At 42.2% G+C, this 18,345-nt stretch overlaps 2 protein-coding genes across 2 annotated transcripts in view; both read left to right on the forward strand.

Annotated features, from left to right (window-relative positions):
• The window catches only part of N4BP2 (NEDD4 binding protein 2), a 154,218-nt gene extending 140,246 nt beyond the window's left edge, over positions 1-13,972 (forward strand). The window contains exon 20 of the mRNA XM_049631898.1: positions 13,957-13,972. The gene's annotated coding sequence lies outside the window, so the exon portion shown is untranslated. The remainder of the gene's footprint in view (positions 1-13,956) is intronic.
• A 591-nt stretch (positions 13,973-14,563) lies between these two features.
• Positions 14,564-16,145, forward strand: RHOH (ras homolog family member H). Its single transcript, XM_049631983.1, has one exon. It carries the CDS (start codon positions 14,571-14,573, stop codon positions 15,144-15,146), a length of 576 nt encoding a protein of 191 aa, XP_049487940.1. The 5' UTR covers positions 14,564-14,570; the 3' UTR covers positions 15,147-16,145.
• Positions 16,146-18,345: the final 2,200 nt, after the last annotated feature.

Genomic DNA, 18,345 nt, shown 5'->3' on the forward strand with positions numbered 1-18,345 from the left:
CACAAGTAACAATTCAAAGAAAAAAAACTTACATTTATTTTTTTATTTAAATGCAAGTTTTTCTTCATACATGAAACACTTCACTGCATTTGAATAATTTAAAAATTGAAATAGGTTTTTCTTTGAATTGTTACTTGTGTTAAAGCTGAAGAATGGATCAAGAAAATAATGATGTTCCTAACTCTTACACATTATTACTGACACCAATTTTGTCATGTAGACTAGAGAGGTTAAAAAGGGATCAGCCTCACATGACGAATAGCTTGAGCAGGCACTGGATCCTGTCAGGTCGTCCTCCACAAAGGTATCACTCTTTGGCACACCTCCCAATGGTGAGAATGCCCGCTTAAGGGAGAAATCTTTCAAATGTTGTTAGAAATCAGGATTGTAGTAAGAAAGAAATCATTTACCAGCTGAAAAGTGTTTTGCCAGCTCTTTCTCCTCCTCTTTTACCTTTATTTTAGGATTATGTCTTAGTCTGTTTAGGCTGCTGTGACAAAATACCGCAGTATTTTATTTCTTGCAGTTTTGGAGGCCTGGAAGTCCAAGATCCTGGTGGTAGCAGGCTTGGTGTCTGGTGAGGTCCTGCTTCCTGGCTCATAGAGAGCACCGTCTCACTGTGTCCTCACATGGTGGAAGGGTGAGGGAACTCTCTGGGGTCTCTTTTATAAGGGCATTAATCCATTCATGAGGGCCCCAACCTCATGACCTATCACCTCCAAAGTCTCTACTTCCTAATACCATCACCTTGGGGTTTAGATTTCAGTATAGGAGTTATAGGGAGGCACAAACATTCAGACCATAGAAGATTGCTTTGTTTCATCAAAATTGCAGTGGTAGGTAGGCTTACCCCAAATTAGACGCAGTGGGAGGGGAAGTACACAGCACTATGAGTGGGCTCAGGGGCCAGACCACCAGGTTCCAGTGCCTGCAGCCCTCCTTACTAGCTTGTCGTCTTGGGCAAATTACTTTATTTCTCTGTGCCTTGGTTTCCCCAGCTGTAAAATGTGAGAACAAAGGTATTAACCATATAGTGTTTCATGACTGATGGGCTAATTTTCATAAAGCATGTCAAATAGTGTCTGGCTGTTGTTAAGTACCACATGAGTATTTATTGGTATCCTTTTCTACAAAGAGTCAGACACCCCACTAAGCACGGGAGATAGATTCTTTTTAATCACCTTAAAAATCCTAGGAACTATGCATCAACATCCATATTTTGTTCTTCTGGTTATGCGATTTGCCTAAGGATACTGCTAATCAGCACTGGGGATGAGAATCTGAGACCCTGACTGCAATCTCACCTCTTTGCAAACAATTAAAAATCAGCAATTTCTTCTATTGAACCTGAAACTAAATCATCTTCACTTCATTCCATGCTCTTGGCTAAATACTCAGAACAAAATACCTTGACTTCTTTTATAGTTTTAGCAATTTGTAAGTTAAGGGTTTATCCTAATTCTAGAGAATTAGAATTAGTGGTTGCCCCTAAAGAGAGATGATCTATCTCGAAGGAAGTTAATGAGAAGGGGAACATCTGTTTAAAAAGGATGTTTATATTAAAACCGGGAGCTATTTGTTGAGTAAAAAGCCACTGATTTGGAATATCTACCTATAAGCCGTCTATATGCACTTTGCATTTAAAATACTGGGGTGCATGAGTGTCTCTGTCCGTTAAGCTTCCGACTTCCGCTCAGGTCATGATTTCACAGTTTCTGGGTTCAAGTCCCACATTGGGCTCTGTGCTAACAGCTCAGAGCCTGGAGCCTGTTTCAGATTCTGTGTGTGTGTCTCTCTCTCTGCCCCTTGTGCTCTGTGTCTCTGTCTCTCAAAAATAAACATTAAAAAATTTTTTTTAATACTAAGGAAATTAAGTATGGGCTGTAAAATGCAGACATCATATATATGTGTGAACTGAAACAGTGCTGAGTCAGCTGATCCAAGTTTCCGGGCCTCGAGTCAGCCACCAGGGGCTAAACCACTGTTCTCAGCCTTGGCTTCCTCATGGGGGAAATGAGTGGGTTGAACTAGATGACCTTTTGAGCATCTAATCATGCTAAGTTTCTTTATCCATCAGGGGATATGTTACTTTACATTTTGTTTAGTGGTTACCCAATGATGAGGGAGTGCCAGGAATTTAGGGGAATTCCCAGAATACATGGGCACAAAATATATTTTAAAAAGTTTGCAAGCTTACTTAATCAAAAGGATTAATATCTAAAGAGATATTAAGACATTGTTAAGAAATAATGGCTACCTTGCTAGAGAAGTTGGTAAAACAGACGACTTCTAGAAGAAAAAGTAGAAGTGGTCGACAAACACATGAGCGAATTTTTATTTTTACTGGTCATATATGAAATGCAAATGAGAACAAATCAAATCGGCCAATGCTCTGCCCAGTGGCAGTTGGTAGTGTGATGAAATGAATACTCTCATACACTGCTTATGGAGTTTCATTGGCTGATTTTTTCTCTCTTTCGTTTCAGTAGTTGCACTCATATCTATTTATACTAAAGAAATAATTGTGTATTTATACAAATTTATTTTTAGAATGTTCACCCAGTGTTATTACAGTAAAAATCAGAAGCAGTTTAAACGTCTAACAACAGGCAATTGATTAAATAAGCAATGCTACATTCATATAATGAAACATTATGTAGTCATTAGAATATATTTGGAGAATCTTAATGATACAGGAAATATTTATGATGTAGATATTAAATTTAAAAAGCAAGATACTAAGCTCCATATAAAGTATGGCATTAGTTTCAGAAGAAAAAAAAAGATGCACTGAAAAAAAGAAACAGGAAAAGGTACGCTAATATCGTGTAGCTTTTGGTTCTAGTTGGCAGTTGGTTTTTTTCCTTTTCTCCTTTGGGTCTTTTAGATTATTCAGTATTTTGAAATGTTCTAGAACGTGTATGTACTACTCAGAAAACAAAACAAAACAAAAAAACGGCCTACAGAAAGGATCCAGAAAAAATGAGGAGAGAAGTTAGAGTGAGGCCATCTCCAGTCTGATTGGATCAGCAAAGAAAAAGAGAGCTGCTGGTCACCACCCATGGCTTGGCTATGTGTGTTCAGTTACGGTAGTGGAGGTGCCAGCACTGGGGTGCTGGGGAAACCCTGGGGTGTGATGGTTTTCTTCATCATAGATGCTGCTTTAGAGCTGGGAGGTCTTGGGCTTGGCGGAGGTCTATCCAGATGTCATGCAGAATTCATATTTTCACAGTAAGTAAACATCCGAAAGAGAGCTACTTAGGTCCAAGGGGAGAACATAACATCCTAAAGCATAAACTTCCCATTGCCTGCCCCCTCACCTTTGCAGACAAAAAAGACTCCCAGGGCAGACGGTCTCCCTGACTCTCAGAGTCACTTTGGTTTGGGATCTGGTTTTGTGTGGGTAATACATTTTCACTCTTGAGTTTCTTTCAGATTTTCATTATGACTTTTTTGCTTTTTTGCAAAGAGCTAATTCTGCAGAATTGGGGTAAGGAAGACCAAAGGAAGTCGGAGACTGTAATTACGCTGTTTAGAAAGTTAAGACTTCAGGTAATCTCAAAGTAACTTCAAGAGTATCCTTTGGGTAGTGTATTTTCCAGAAGTTGTCCTTACTTCTCAGGGACAGATGATGATATATTGAGATGCAGGTAGAGCTTGTACTTGAAGCTAACGTTTTTCTTTTAAAGACTTGCCTGGGAATCCTAATCCAGGGCCATGGCTTTTCCTCCTCTAGATCCATCCTAAAGGGAGGCGGGCTCCAAGCCTTTGCTCTGTCTACCTTTAGGTCACTTGTTATTCGATGCACCAACATTCTTTAAAATACTTGAAAAAGCCATTGTAGCATAAACTGTACTTTTTAATTTTGGGTGATACTTTTTTTGCATTTTCTCTGTAACTAAAGATGAGAATAAAACTACAGCTTGGACAAAATGCTATAGAAAATAAAAGATTCCACCGTTTAAAACTTTCATCATAAAATTTTTGAAAATACATTAAAGTAGAGAAAATAGACTAACACACCTGCCATGTAACCATCATTCAACAGCTGTCAACATTTTCCCACTCTTATTTCATCCATCATCCTTACTTCTTGTTGTTGTTGTCTTTTATGGAATAGTCTAAAATCCCAGACAACATATTCAATTCACCTGTCAGATAAGGACTTTAAAAATATGTATGACCACAATATGATTATCACCTAACAAAATTAGCAGTAGTTCCTTAATGTCCTCTAATACCCAGGCCATATTCAAACTTCTTTGAACATATAAAAAACAGAAAAAAGGACTTAAAAACTCTTGTGAGCAAGAAGAAGAGAGATAGGCTTGAGACAGTAAGAGAAGGTTAAATTACTCAGTTTTGCTTGTCTTCTCTCCAAGATAGACCTTTAAAAAGGAACCAGAAGCCATTCCTAGAAGTAATGTTCAACAATTTAAACTGTCTAGATAAAGAAAAGTTTTGTCTTTGGACGCTGATGGGGACCCAGAGAAATTCTCTATAGCCTCAAGGGAACTCAGATCAGCCTTTTCTTTCCCTTCCAAGCCAAATTTAAAAAAGAAAACCATATAGGGGCGCCTAGGTGGCTCAGTCAGTTAAGCATCTGACTCTTGATTTAGGTTTAGGTCATGATCTCACAGTCTGTGAGATAGAGCCCTGTGTCGGGTTCTGTGCTGATAGTGTGGATCCTGTTTGAGATTAATTTTCTCCCTCTCTCTCTCTCTACCTCTATCTCAGAATAAATAAATAAACTTAACAAACAAACAAACACCAAAGTCATACATACAAAACACTTCAAAATTGCTCAAGTAACACAAGCATATTGTGGAAATGTTTTACGGTGCACATAAACAAGGACCAGAAAATGAGAGTCCTACAATCCTAAGACTGCAGACAATCTACCTTACCATGTTGTTATATAGTGTTCTGGAATTTTCATACCTGTGGAATCATGCTGTATATACCGTTTTTAAATCTGCTTCTCCACCCCCCCCCCCCCCATTCAACTTAGGAAGACTTTTCCTTGGCCAGTCAACATACTTGCGCACTGCTATTTTAAAGGATATTGATGAATTAGCTTATTCATCCAAGAACCGCCTGTTCCTACATAATTCTCCCCCATTATAAACTACGTAGACAAGAACATGTGTGTAACTGAATATTTCACCCCAAAGTTCATGGAAGTGTAAGAACTATTCTTCTGCCATCACTTGTTCCCTTCCCAGTGGTTCTCATCCCTTGTGATGTGGCCACAGCCCCCTGGGCTCTCTGGAAATCTCTCTGGCTTATCAGCAGGCACCGTCATCTGAAATACCGAACTCTTCCTGGTCTCAGAGACCTGTTTGCCAATGGCTTCCTCCCAGGCCCCCAGGCCCCCAGGCCTGGGGCTTCAGAGTCTTCTCACTGTGGGCCTGGGTGTGTCAGTTCTGCCTCAGGGATGTGCTGGGGTGTCTCTCCTCCTTTCTGGCCTCCTAGCTCTACATGCCCGAAGTTTCTTTCTTTCACTGGTCATGTTTCTCTTTCTCTTTCATCTTTGTGCATCTCAACTCAATTGTTTTAAGGGTCATGTTCTAATATCCTGGCCTCTACAAAGCCTTTCTGGATTCCTGCCCATTGTAAGCAGCACTTTTTCCTTTGTTGGCATCTGGCCCTTCTTTAGGCACTGTTGAGGTTTATGGCTTGTACTGCCTAATTTAGATTCTAAGTTTTGTGAGGACAAGGGATGTGTGTTATTCAATTTAGAATCTGCCCCATTGTATGGCACAATGCCCGACACATAATGGGTACTCGAAGTCTAGTGAATAGGTACTATTTAAATCAAAAGAGAATGGATTAGTAAGAGTATATGTGCAAAAAGCCCCAGGGATTTTAGTTGGCTATAGAGCTCATAGTACATGCTGTTGGTGCTGACAGGCCTGAAACAATTTTGGATTATATGAAAACAAATACAGGAGCATTTCCCATAATTCCCTCTGCTGTCCTCTCCTCTCTCCCCACCTAGCAACCCACACACAGGGCAGCCTCCTGGAACTACTTTCCACTTCCCCAAACCAGACATGTACTTTCATGCTGCTGGGCCTTTGTACGTGCTTCCCTCCCTCCTTCCCATGCCCTTTCTTCTTCTTTGTCAAAATCTTATTCATCCTACACATCAGATGTCACCTTTGAAACATATGGTTTCTTTCTCACCACTCTTTTCTCCCACCTCCAGAGAATTAATTGCTCCTTCTTCCGGGTTTTATAGAACTGGTTCATATCAACATCATCACAGCAGTTACTATTTGTGAGTGCTTATTTTGTTCCAGGCAATGTTTTAGGCTCATGATGTATACTAGTTATAATAATCTTACAACAACCCTCCTAGGTCAATAACTATAACAGTAGATACTTCTATAGTACTCACTCTGTGCCAGGTACCACGTTGTGTGCTTTGCCTTCACTAACCCATTTAATCCCATACAACAACCTTTGTTAGGTAGATACTCTCACTGTTGCCTATTTACAACTGAAGAAACTAAGGCTTAAAGGGATTAAGTAACTTTCAGGAGATCACACAGCCAGTAGATAGTGGAGCCGGGAGGCAATATGTTTCCCAAATCCATACTCTTAGTCATTATGCTATACTGCCTCTATTGAGAAAGGAACTAAAGCTCAGAGAAGTTAAGTAATTTCCCCTAAGCCACACAGTAAGTTTCAGATGTTGGAGCCAAACTCAAGCTTGCCTGACCCCAGAGTCTTCTTCTTCTTCTTCTTCTTCTTACTTGTCTTGCTCTTTTCTTAACTCTGAACTGCCTCTCTTTATAGCAAAGGTTGTCAAACTTTTTCTGTAAAGGACCGAATAGTAAATAATTTAGGCCTTGTGAGCCATAAGGTCTCTGTTGCAACTTTATGTTGTAGCAAGAGAGCAGTCATAGACCATACATAAATGAAAGAGCATGACTGTATTCCAATAAAATGTTATTTATGGACACTGAAGTTTGATTTTCATATAATTTTCACATGTCATGAAATAATCTTTTGATTTTTTTTAATCGTTAAAAAATGTAAAAACCATTCTTAATTCATGGGTCATACAAAAACAGATGGTGGGTTTGACCTGCAGGGGAGCCATAGTTTGACAGTCTTGTTTGAAGGCAACATCACATCATAGGGTGGTTACATATGCATGTATCTGCCTCTTTGCTCACTCTTTCCTCAAACAATTCAAACTGGGCCCCAAACATGCATGCCCAATTGAGAAAATAGGAGTCCTTTGGTAAACAGTTCCTTAGACATTAGGAGAGCATGTGACCTTCTTTGAGTGTGCCCCATGTGGATTGCACACCGAGTTCCAAGCAGTTTTTCAGAATATGCCTTCTATTACTTTGAGAAAAGCCATTAACTACATTTTCCCACCTCTGTAGTTTTGAGATGAGGTTCTGGTGTTCCCTAATGGTGCTCCGGGCAGCTGGCGGGCTGGCCGGCCTTGTGCTTTACTTGGATCAAGCTGAGAACTCTAGACCAGTGGTGGCAATCTGATTATTGTGCTCCTGGGGATGGAAGAGACCAGTCTGGGCAGGGTGGCTGGAACAGAGGAGAGGAAGGGTGCCATGCTCCCTGCTTGGCCTGAGGGTCAGAGGAGCAGGGCTCTTGGCTCTTGGCTTTGAGGCTCAGGGCACTGAGATAATGGGAAGTCTTAGTGCTTGATGGTGCTCCATTTTAACTCAGTTATGGTGAGATGGAATAGGGTTTAGGCTTAGACACATAAATACTGCTTAGAAACTTGACTTTGGAGAACAAGTGTTAAAAGTTGCAAACCAGGTGCCTGGGTGGTGGCTTAGTCAGTTAAGCGTCTGACTCCTGATTTTGGCTCAGGTTATGATCTCGTGGTTCATGGGATAGAGCCCCACATTGGGCTCCATGTTGACAGTGCAGAGTCTGCTTGAGATTCTCTCTCTCCTTCTCTCTGCCCCTCCCTTGCTCTCTCTTTCTTTCTCTCAAAATAAATAAATAAGCTTTAAAAAAAAACCTTGCAAACCAGCATCTTGTAAGCAAAGTTTCAGAAAAAAATCCATTTGAGACAGATGATCTTTGTATCAAAATAAACCGAGGCGTGCCTGGCTGGCTTAGTCGGTAGAGCATGCAATTCTTGATCTCGAGGTTGTAAGTTTGAGCCTACATTGGGTGTAGAGATTACTTAAAAATAAAATCTTAAAAAAAAAAAACAAACGATTTTCTTCTGTGATTTTTAAGGGGAATTTAATCATTATTTGTAACAATTAGAAACATGCCAAGGGGAATTACTAATGCAGGGCTGAGAATGAGTGAAACGAACTCTCGCAAGATAAGACTTAAGATAAAATACTACTTGAAAAGATGTTCATTGCAAAGGCAGTGACCTTATTTTAAAATATACTTTTTCTTGAAGTTTAACCTACATACAGAGGAATGAACACATTGTAGATCTACAGCTTGATGAATTTTCACAAAGTGAACACACTTGGGCAACTAGCTTCCACATCAAAACACAGCACACTTGTAAAATACCAAACTGGTTCATTTGTAGGATGAGAATAGGGATCTGATTGGAAGAGGTGGCTAAAGACAAGTGTCTTGAAACTGGGTTTTGTAGAAAGCATAGTTTTATCTGAGATCCTTTGGCTCAGGCTGGTCGGAATTATGGGTGAAGGGTGACACGTGGAGCTGCTGTGGCTTGGAGTCAGACTCTAGCTAGGGCTCACTTTGCCTCTGCCGTGTGCTTGCTGTGTGGCTGTGGGCAAGTCTCTACGTTGTGAAACGTGAATCTCTGTGCAGACAGCAGCGATCTTGTTTACCGGGGTGCTCTTGGGACATACTATGGTGCCTGCCACACAGGAAACCCCAAACAAAAATTTTTTAAATGAATAAAACAACTAATCAATAATACAAATTGCTTGGTACGGTCCCTGAAAGATGTTCAATAATGTAAATAAAAGCCACGAAATGACCCAATGACCCAGTAATACCATGTTTGTGAATATATCCCCTAAGAAATCATCCCATGTAAAAGTAACTTATATATATGTATATGTGCATATATACTTTTTATATGTAAAATAGGACAGATGTGGGGCACCTGGGTGGCTCAGTATGTTAAATGTCCGACTTCGGCTTGGGTCATGACCCACAGCTAGTGGGTTCGAGCCCCTCATGGGGCTCTGTACTGCCAGCTTGGAGCCTGGAGCCTGTTTCAGATTCTGTGTCTCCCTCTCTCTCTGCCCCTGCCCTGCTTGCACTCTGTCTCTCTCTCTCTCTCTCAAATAAATAAACATAAAAAAAAAAAAAAGCACAGATGTGAGTTATAGTGAAATACTGGGGAACTAACTCAAAGGCTCTGCTAACAACGGAGAATGGCAGTGCAATTATGAATTGTTGAAACAATGGGAAGCAATTTAGCTAAAACCTGGCAAGTGTGTAGACTATATTGAAAATCAGCATTTTAAAACAATCTGAGAAAATGTTTAGAAGACATAGATACAAGTGTATATTTATTAGACAATGAGTAAGAATTTGGAGTGATAAAACTTAGAGATAATTACACTTTTTTTTCTATTAAGTTGCTTAAGATTTTTTGAATTGAGCCCCCCATCCCCCACCCCTGCCAAGGAAAAGAAAGGAAATGAAGCACGCAGCTCCGTTGCCAGATGAGGAGCTCTCCGTGGGTTCACCCATACAGGGCAAGGCCTGTTCTTGCTGTGGTGTCCCTGCTAGGCAGTGGAGGGGCCGCTGATGGAAGGCCCTGGCAGGAGATGTGTTGCTGAAGAACATGATGCTTTCTTAATCACCTAAGTGTGTTAGATTCGTGGTAGAATCAATTTCCTTAATGAATGAATTGGCTGCCGCTAGAGCAGTTCCTTTGCCCAAAGCTCTTTTGAGGAGGATGACATTTAGACGTATTCTCTGTAATCGACAGGCCATTCTTGGCTGATGGCAGCCCTGGTTCACATTTGGCAAAAAAGATAGTTGATGATTCCATCAGCATTTTGAAGTAAGCCGCCTCAATCCAAGCCCAGATAACCTAGAACTTGGCATTAGTTAATAGTGGTCCTGATTTCACCTTAGTTTTATCTAGTGCTCTGTTGTTCTAAGGGGCTGTCTCACAGAATAAAGGAGAGAAGACTTCTAAATGCACAGTTGTGTAGGAGTACAAGCACGAATTGTTGCTGTGTTGTTATAATTTCCACCTGATGCATATCAGCTTCCTGCAGGGAAGGTCAGGCAGATCTTATTCTGGTTTTATAGAGGAGGGATAAGCGTAAGAGGACCAACTTCTTTATCGGGGTGTGATGAAGATTACGTGAGAGGTTCATGGGGACAGATTATGACAAGACAGAGGGGAACGCCTGATCCAGCAGTAGGTCAGATCATCAGAAACCGTTTTCAAGAAGAGGTGGGAGCTGGGGGGTGAGTGAAGGGCAGGTCTTCGCAGGCAAATAGAGACGCACTGAGTTTGTCTGAAGAAAGGTCAGTAAGGGAGAGTAGGTACCCATTAGTTGGGATGGGGAATTGAGGCCCAAGTGAAACCAGGATTTCCTACTGGATGTCCCTCAGCTTTCCAGGAGATGAGGCAAATTAGGACACCTCGTCCCTATGCCCTCCTTCTCGTCTGCTTTTGTTCTTTTGCTGCAGTAGACAGAAGATCCTTCCACTGTTGCCCTTGCGAGGGGAAGCCTCACTCCCCTCTTTCCTCTGTATGTGTGAACATCCGGGCCTGTGGAAGGTGTACTTTCTGTGAAAATGGTGAAAAAAAAGAGAAAGGGGGCAAAAATCAAGTTACTGAGAACTGAGAGCTTCTGAGATTAAAAGGTCGTGGATTCCAGTGTGACTTAAGTCCTCAAAGGGTCACTTGGTGGCGTTACTCAGGATGCCATCTGAATTCGCTCTCAGTTACTCTTCTGTGTGGAGAGACACATAAGTGGGTCATCCCTGCCGGTTGGCCACTTGTGCAGTACCACTGAAACCCACATCTATTTTTCACCTACAGGTCCATTAGTTTCTCCTAAAGGGAGGAATTCCACTGAAATCAAGCCCATCAGCCTTCCACACTGACTATGGGACCCACAACGGCTCTTTTGTGGGTACATGTGACACGCCGACTGGAGATGATCTCTCATGTCTATATAGGGTATTGCTCTAACATGGACTGGAGCCCCTCCCCTCCCCTCTCCCAGCTCCATATTTAGCCATCTGCTGAAGGCTACGTGTGTCATCAAAGTTTATCATCTGCCTTTACTGCTATGGAGTAATACAGAGGTTTACGTTCTTGTTTTCACCGAGGCAGGTAATAACATTTTCCCTCGTGGCCTCCATTTTAATAGAACCACAGAGAAAGCTAATTTTGTCAAATTACTTTATAATTTGGGAAACTGAGGCCCTGAGAACTGATTTGATGTGCCTCAGGGTGTTAGAACTGGCTAAGAATGAAGGTCACTGACTCTTTGACGCTTGCTAGGTGGAACAGCTTAGACAGGAATTTCTTTGTTTACATGATATTTTTGTTTTAATGCTACAAGAAGAAATCCCCCTCTTTTTGGTCACGATGGCTTGGTATAAGATACACAGGGCACTGTTTGGCAGAGAAAACTCTATAGTGCCACTTCAAATTCCTCGCTTATAATTAACATTTGTTTAGCATTACATTTAGTAATTATTATTTAACAATGCTATTATTAGTAAGGACTACTTATTGTATGTTTGCTATGTGTTGACTATGTACATATAATATGTTTACATTTGCTAAGGATTCTTTCAAATGCTTATTTATTTATTTTGAGAGAGAGAAAGAGAGAAAGCTCAAGTAGGGGAGGAGCAGAGAGAGAGGGAAAGAGAGAATCCCAACAGGTTCCTTGCAATTAGCACAAAGCCCAAGGTGGGGCTCGATCTCATAAATTGTGATATCATGACCTGAGTCAAAATCCGGAGTCAGACACTCACCCTCCACCCAGGAGTCCTGCTCTGTGCTAAGGAGTGTATACATCTAAGCACACTTAATTCTTTCAGCAACCCCATGATGTAGATATTATTACAACAATTTTCAGAGGAGGAAATGGAGGCTGAGGGACGTTAAGAAACTCTGCTAAGGTTGTTGCATGGGTGGTCAGTTGGGAGCTCGGATTCAACTCCAGATCCACCCAACTTTAAAGTGGTGTTCTCAACAATTTCGCCTCATCTACTTATTTTTGCAGACACTTACTTAGGAAATTTGGCTTTTACTCAATCAATCTATCAGAAAGATTTTATTTAATAACCAAAAGCCTGACACATGCACATTTTTCCTAGTTCCTCATTGGCATCAAAATGAAACTCAAAAATGTCTTAAAAGGTCTTGGCTCTGGACCAAGTAATGAGAGGATCACAAACGCGTATATTTAAGTCATCTATAGTTCTAAAGAGCTAAGGTCTGAGACCTGACAGAGCCCCCCAGGGGAGACTTTGCTCAAAGGTCTGGTGACGAAGAGGTCAAGGACCATAGTGCATGAGTGACCCAGTGTGAGTCTTCAGACAGAGTCCAGCTGAACATTTGACATCCCAGCCCCCATGCCACAGACATTCAATATTTGGCATTTTAAATAAATTGTAGTGGAAATACATAACATGATGGTTCCCTATAGGTCCCACATGCCAGGTTCTATGCTAAGACAGCCTCTCCACAAGCTGCATACTCACAATAATTTCATGAAGAGGTAGTTTTCTTATTCTCATTTTTATGAAGAAACCAGGACTCTGAGAGGTTAAGTAATTTGGCCAAGGTCACCCAGCTCACATATCGTTAAAAAAATGAAAATGCGAAAATCATGTGAATTATGTATTTGATTAACTTATTTGCAAATGCTGTTACGTCTAATTAAACAAACAGAAACTACGGGTTGATAAGAACAAAAATTTCCCGGAAGGCAATGTCAGGATTTAGAGGAGTGATTTTTTAAAAAATTATGTTTTGGGGCGCCTGGGTGGCTCAGTCATTTGAGCGTCCGACTTTGGCTCAGGTCATGATCTCACAGTTCGTGGGTTCGAGCTCCGCATCAGGCTCCGTGCTGACCGCTTGCTCAGAGCCTGGAGCCTGCTTCAGATTCTGTGTCTCCTTCTCTCTCTGCCCCTCCCCCGCTCAAGCTTTGTCTCACTCTGTTTCTCAAAAATAAATAAATGTAAAAAAAAATTAAGAAAAAAAGTTACGTTTTGAAGCAGACCTATGGGTCTGTTTTACATTGCTTTACATATAACAAGTCAGGAAGACAGCCTGTGGGGGAGGTTATAAGCCCATATTGCATTAATAACCTTTACTCTGAATTTTGGTCTGAAAGACTTTTCCTTCGTCTGAAGCTGGTCTGTCCTGTGATGATGTCCCTGAGCGGAAGGGACACCGTCTCCAAAGCTGATCTCATTGTCTGGAGCTCTTACACCTGCAGTGAATGAGAATTTATTTGACCCTTTCTTGAAATTCAGATGCTGTCATATTTGTACAGTCCTGTTTAAGAGACAGGCACTGAATATGTTTGCTTTTAAGCCAGTTATTTTATATGACTGGGGCCCAGTGGTGTTCCTGGTGCATACGTAGCTGTTTCGAAACGTTGGAAAGAAAGAACTAATTTAATCCTCACCACATCTCTGAGAAGTGGTTCCTCAGTTTATCGCATTCTTGCAGATGTGTACACAGAGGCTTGGAGATGAAGTCACATGCTCAAAGCTATGTCGTCGTATTGGTTATGGAGCTTGATTTCAGATGCAGAAAACGCCAAGGACAGTGCTCTCTCTATTACATCTGTAGCCAGTTTTTGATAAAACCTGAAAAGAAAAACCACAGCAAAATTTTAGAGTTCTGGTGGATTTCTTTTCTCTGACCTCAGCATGAATTCCCACGTAAACCAAGGACTGGCTGATTAATGAATAAATGAAGAGAAGTGCCTACATTGTCACTCATTACATTTCTCTTTCTTGCAGTTCCCGAAGTGGCTGGGGTCCGTTAGAAACTGAAGCTGCTGTCTGCTGCCTTCTCCACTTCTTGGAGCAGAAGCCAAGAGAGAGCTGTTTGAAGACGCCACATTCACACATCAGGTTGCTATTGAGGTCTTTTTCGTGTTGATATCGGAGCAGTTGCTGGTATTTTTATCATTAGCCTGATTTAGAGATAAAATCAGCTTCTGCTTCTTACTGGGTGGGGTTGTGGGTGTCTGTGCTGGGGTATGTGCCCAGCTTTTCTTGCCAAAGGGAAGAGTGAGTGGACAGTGGGTTGGACTGGCTACACGGAGGTGGGCGTGTTTAATCAGTTTGCCAATGAGGAAGTTCCCCGTCATTGAAAAGGGAAAAAGAAAGACTCAATTCCCTCCACCACCCCCCCCCCCTTGTTTTCTCTGTTGCAGTTGAAGACTAGCCGTTGAAGGTTTTCAACGTAGATTGTGTCTCCCTTAGATGGACGAGGAGAATTGCTGTCAGGGGTCCTGAGAAACCCCATCTGGTTTTCATTCCTTGTGTTGAATGGCATTTGCTTCAGCAGCCCACTGAGGGCCCTTTTACTTGGGATTCTGAACTTGTAACCCAGAATCCAGGCTGGGAAGATGCTGAGTTCCATCAAGTGTGTGTTGGTGGGAGATTCTGCTGTGGGGAAAACTTCTCTGCTGGTGCGCTTCACTTCAGAGACCTTCCCGGAGGCCTACAAGCCCACGGTGTATGAGAACACAGGTGTGGACGTCTTCATGGATGGCATCCAGATAAGCCTGGGCCTTTGGGACACAGCGGGCAACGATGCCTTCAGAAGCATCCGTCCCCTGTCCTACCAGCAGGCAGACGTGGTGCTGATGTGCTATTCTGTAGCCAACCATACCTCTTTCCTGAACCTGAAGAACAAGTGGATTGGTGAAATCAGGAGCAACTTGCCCTGCACACCTGTGCTGGTGGTGGCTACTCAGACTGACCAGCGAGAGATGGGGCCCCACAGGGCCTCCTGCGTCAGTGCCATAGAAGGAAAGAAACTGGCCCAGGAAGTGAGAGCAAAGGGCTATCTAGAGTGCTCAGCCCTTAGCAACCGAGGGGTTCAGCAGGTATTTGAGTGTGCCGTCCGAACTGCTGTCAACCAAGCCAGGAGACGCAACAGAAGGAGGTTCTTCTCCATTAATGAGTGCAAGATTTTCTAACTTCCCGGAGACTTCGCCCACACTCATTTACTCACCCCAAAGACTAAAGGGACAGGGAGAGCGGACAAGCTGGCAAGAACTGATGCTCTTTCTAGATACATACTGCACAGCACCTCCTTTCGGATACAGTTGTTGATGAGACTTGGCCACTGGCTGTTTTTATGAAATACACTCTAGAAATGGACCGCTTGCCCAGTCCAAATAGAAGGACCTATAATGAAGACTCTATCTTCGATTAAAAAGCCAAAATAGCCTCCATAATTTTGGACAATGAAGTGAGTTTTTCAAAGAATTCCATATTTAAAGACACATTCTATTTAAATAATAGTAAAATGTATATCTCTTGTATATAATTAGTTTTTACATTTGGAAAGTCTTTCCCTACGTGCTCCCACACACAATTGTAACCCTATGGGGCTCTGCCAAAGGTCTGTAGTGTTTTCACCTGAAGTAGTAATTTTGTTAACACCACTTGCCTGCTGGATATTACCAGGTAATCAGATTTTGAAGTGACCATAGCCTTATCCTTGCGATTAATTTTCCATCCACCTGTTACTCTCCGTTGTGTATAAAATACAGTTCAATAACAAGATTCTTCAATGCTGTCTAATTAAAAATTAACATTTGCAGTAGCTGTCACTCGATTTCTCTGTAATTATATAAAAAAGCATTTCTTATTTATGACACTACCTTTCACCCAAAGAACTCCAGTTATGCACTAAGCATTCCTCCCTCATTTGCCAAAATAGGTGGGAGGAAAACCTTCCAGGTAGGGAATCAGACGGCTTACATGGAGCAGAAGTGAGGAAATCACACTTTCGTTTCAGGAACTGGTGCCTGCTTCTTCCAACACCACAGTTCCTAGCTGGCTGTAGGTCTTGGGAAGAAGAGCAGGCCCAAATTTCTGTGTGATGGTAATTTTGCAAATTCGTTATTTGAGTGCTAACCTGAGGTGGCATGGCAACATCATGTATTAATTTTAGGACCCAATCCAAGCAAATTCTTCTCGAAACTAGAACAAGCAATCCTAAAATTCATATGGAACCACAAAAGGCCCCGAATAGCCAAAGTAATTTTGAAGAAGAAGACCAAAGCAGGAGGCATCACAATCCCAGACTTTAGCCTCTACTACAAAGCTGTCATCATCAAGACAGCATGGTATTGGCATAAAAACAAGCAATTGGGAAGGTGTTGACCTATATGTGCATGTAGGTAAGGGGAAAAATGGAGGAACTTATAATTTTTACTATTTCACGAATATGAAGCACCCGTGTGAAAAAAAAAAATTTGCAGAATCCAAGCATAGGGAACAGACAAACTGCACAGCAGTTGTTACGATAATAAAAAGTTATCAGGGGAAGTACTGAATACAGGAGGATACTTCCCCACCCCGCCCCCACTCCCCATTCTATCTAATGGCTTAAAAGCAATGATCTCATTCAGCTGTTGAAGTTGGGAATAGAGGTCTATGTAACTTGAGAGAGAACTTGTGACTGCAGACACCCAGGTATATCATTTGCTCACCTAACCACGTTTGTTAAAGTACACCATTGTTTTAGTACAGCATGGCCACTGCATACAAACGGTAAGAGAGTTGACATAAATGACTATGATTAACTTATATTGGCATACCCAACCTAACCTTCTGGTTTCCTTATGTGCTCAGTCCTCTGCGGCTATGCTCAGTACCAAAATCAGGTTTGTGCTTGTCCCCAGATTCCTTTCTCCTTCTCTTCTCTCATTCACATCCAGGAAAGGCCCAGGACCTGGAGTTTAGTCTCTGGAGACCGGAGTTCCCCGGTCTGCCTTCACCCAGACATCCCCAGTCCTCCAGTCCTGTGGCTTATCCTCACCTCTGTGTCTCCCGTGTGCCTGGCTTGAGAGCACCTATATCCAGCTCTCTGCACTGTGTGTCCAGAGGGTTGGAGTGCTTGAAAGCTGACTAGGCAGGGAAGACGAGCACAGCTCACCTCTGATTTCCCTGTTGATTCTGACCCTCTCCTCCAACATACAAACAGTATTTTTTATTTTTTATTTTTTTTTAGAGAGAGAGAGAAGGAGAGAGAGAATCCCAAGCAGGCTCCATGCTCAGTGCAGAGCCTGATGCTGGTTCGGTCTCACAACCTGATCATGACTGAGCTGATCATGACCTAAGCTGAAATCAAGAGTCAGATACTTAACCAACTGAGCCACCCAGGCACCTCCAACATACAAACAGTTTAAAATCACTCATTCAGGTGTTTTTTCAGGGACAGGCTTTAGGGTAAAGGGGTATTTAACATGTTAGCAGGAATGAATTTCTACTCCCTAAGATTGGCTGTCCCCAGGCTTTTCATTTTTTTCTTGTTGAAGGGAGGTGGGAGGGTTGTCTGAAAATGGGAGGGCCCAGGTACCTGATGCTAAGTGAAGGAAGAGGAGGTGATTCCACGGTGGAAGGGGAGGAAGAAGGGAAAGTCAGAGATGGCACTCAAATGGCTTTGCCTTCACCCGGGCACATGCACAGATAATAAGCCCTCTGCCTATTGGCAGGAACCAAGCTCAAAGGCTCCCTCTGGGTATGCTCACACTTGAGAACAGGAATCCATGTATAAGCCCTCCCCAGAGACCTGGCAGAACTTGAGGCCAATTAGTGTCTGTCTTCCCTGCTAGACTGTGAGTTCTTGAAGGCAGAGGGAACTCCTCTGCATCTTAGTATCCCCAGGGCCCAGCACAGGGGAGGAACCGTCGCTAAACAAGGTTGTGTTGAGCTGACTTGGAAAGAGAGACAAGAATTGGGTTGCTATGGTGCAAGGTGGTTATGAGAAGGAAGCAGATCCTTGCTAGCCTAGGGGGTAAGAAGTGAAAATAGGTCATTTTGTTGGAGTCCATGCAGTGTATGTTCTATGTGTGTGTATATTTGTTTTGCCTGCCTAGATTCAGGCATATGTTTCTTGCATTTCAAAACTCATGGTACCATTTGGTAGACTATTGTATGTTGATCCTTAGCTATTCTAAGTAGCAACATTAAGTATGCTCTTGTTTATATTAAATAATTGATTTGAGTGCTTGAGTAATTCATCCCATTTGGTCTTACTTAATACTGACTATCTGAATGGGGCAGCAGAATCTAGTGTGATGAACTGAGGCTGAGCAATGAGAAAGCCCAAAGCATCCTAATGGTTAAAGTTCACTGAGTGCCCGGATGTCCAGGCACCGCGCT

The sequence above is a fragment of the Panthera uncia genome, chromosome B1 (assembly GCF_023721935.1).
Source record: "Panthera uncia isolate 11264 chromosome B1, Puncia_PCG_1.0, whole genome shotgun sequence".
Lineage (NCBI taxonomy): Eukaryota > Metazoa > Chordata > Mammalia > Carnivora > Felidae > Panthera > Panthera uncia.

Excerpts from the sequence above, each read along its gene's own strand:
- RHOH (XM_049631983.1), top strand. The coding sequence starts at position 14,571 with ATGCTGAGTTCCATCAAGTGTGTGTTGGTGGGAGATTCTGCTGTGGGG.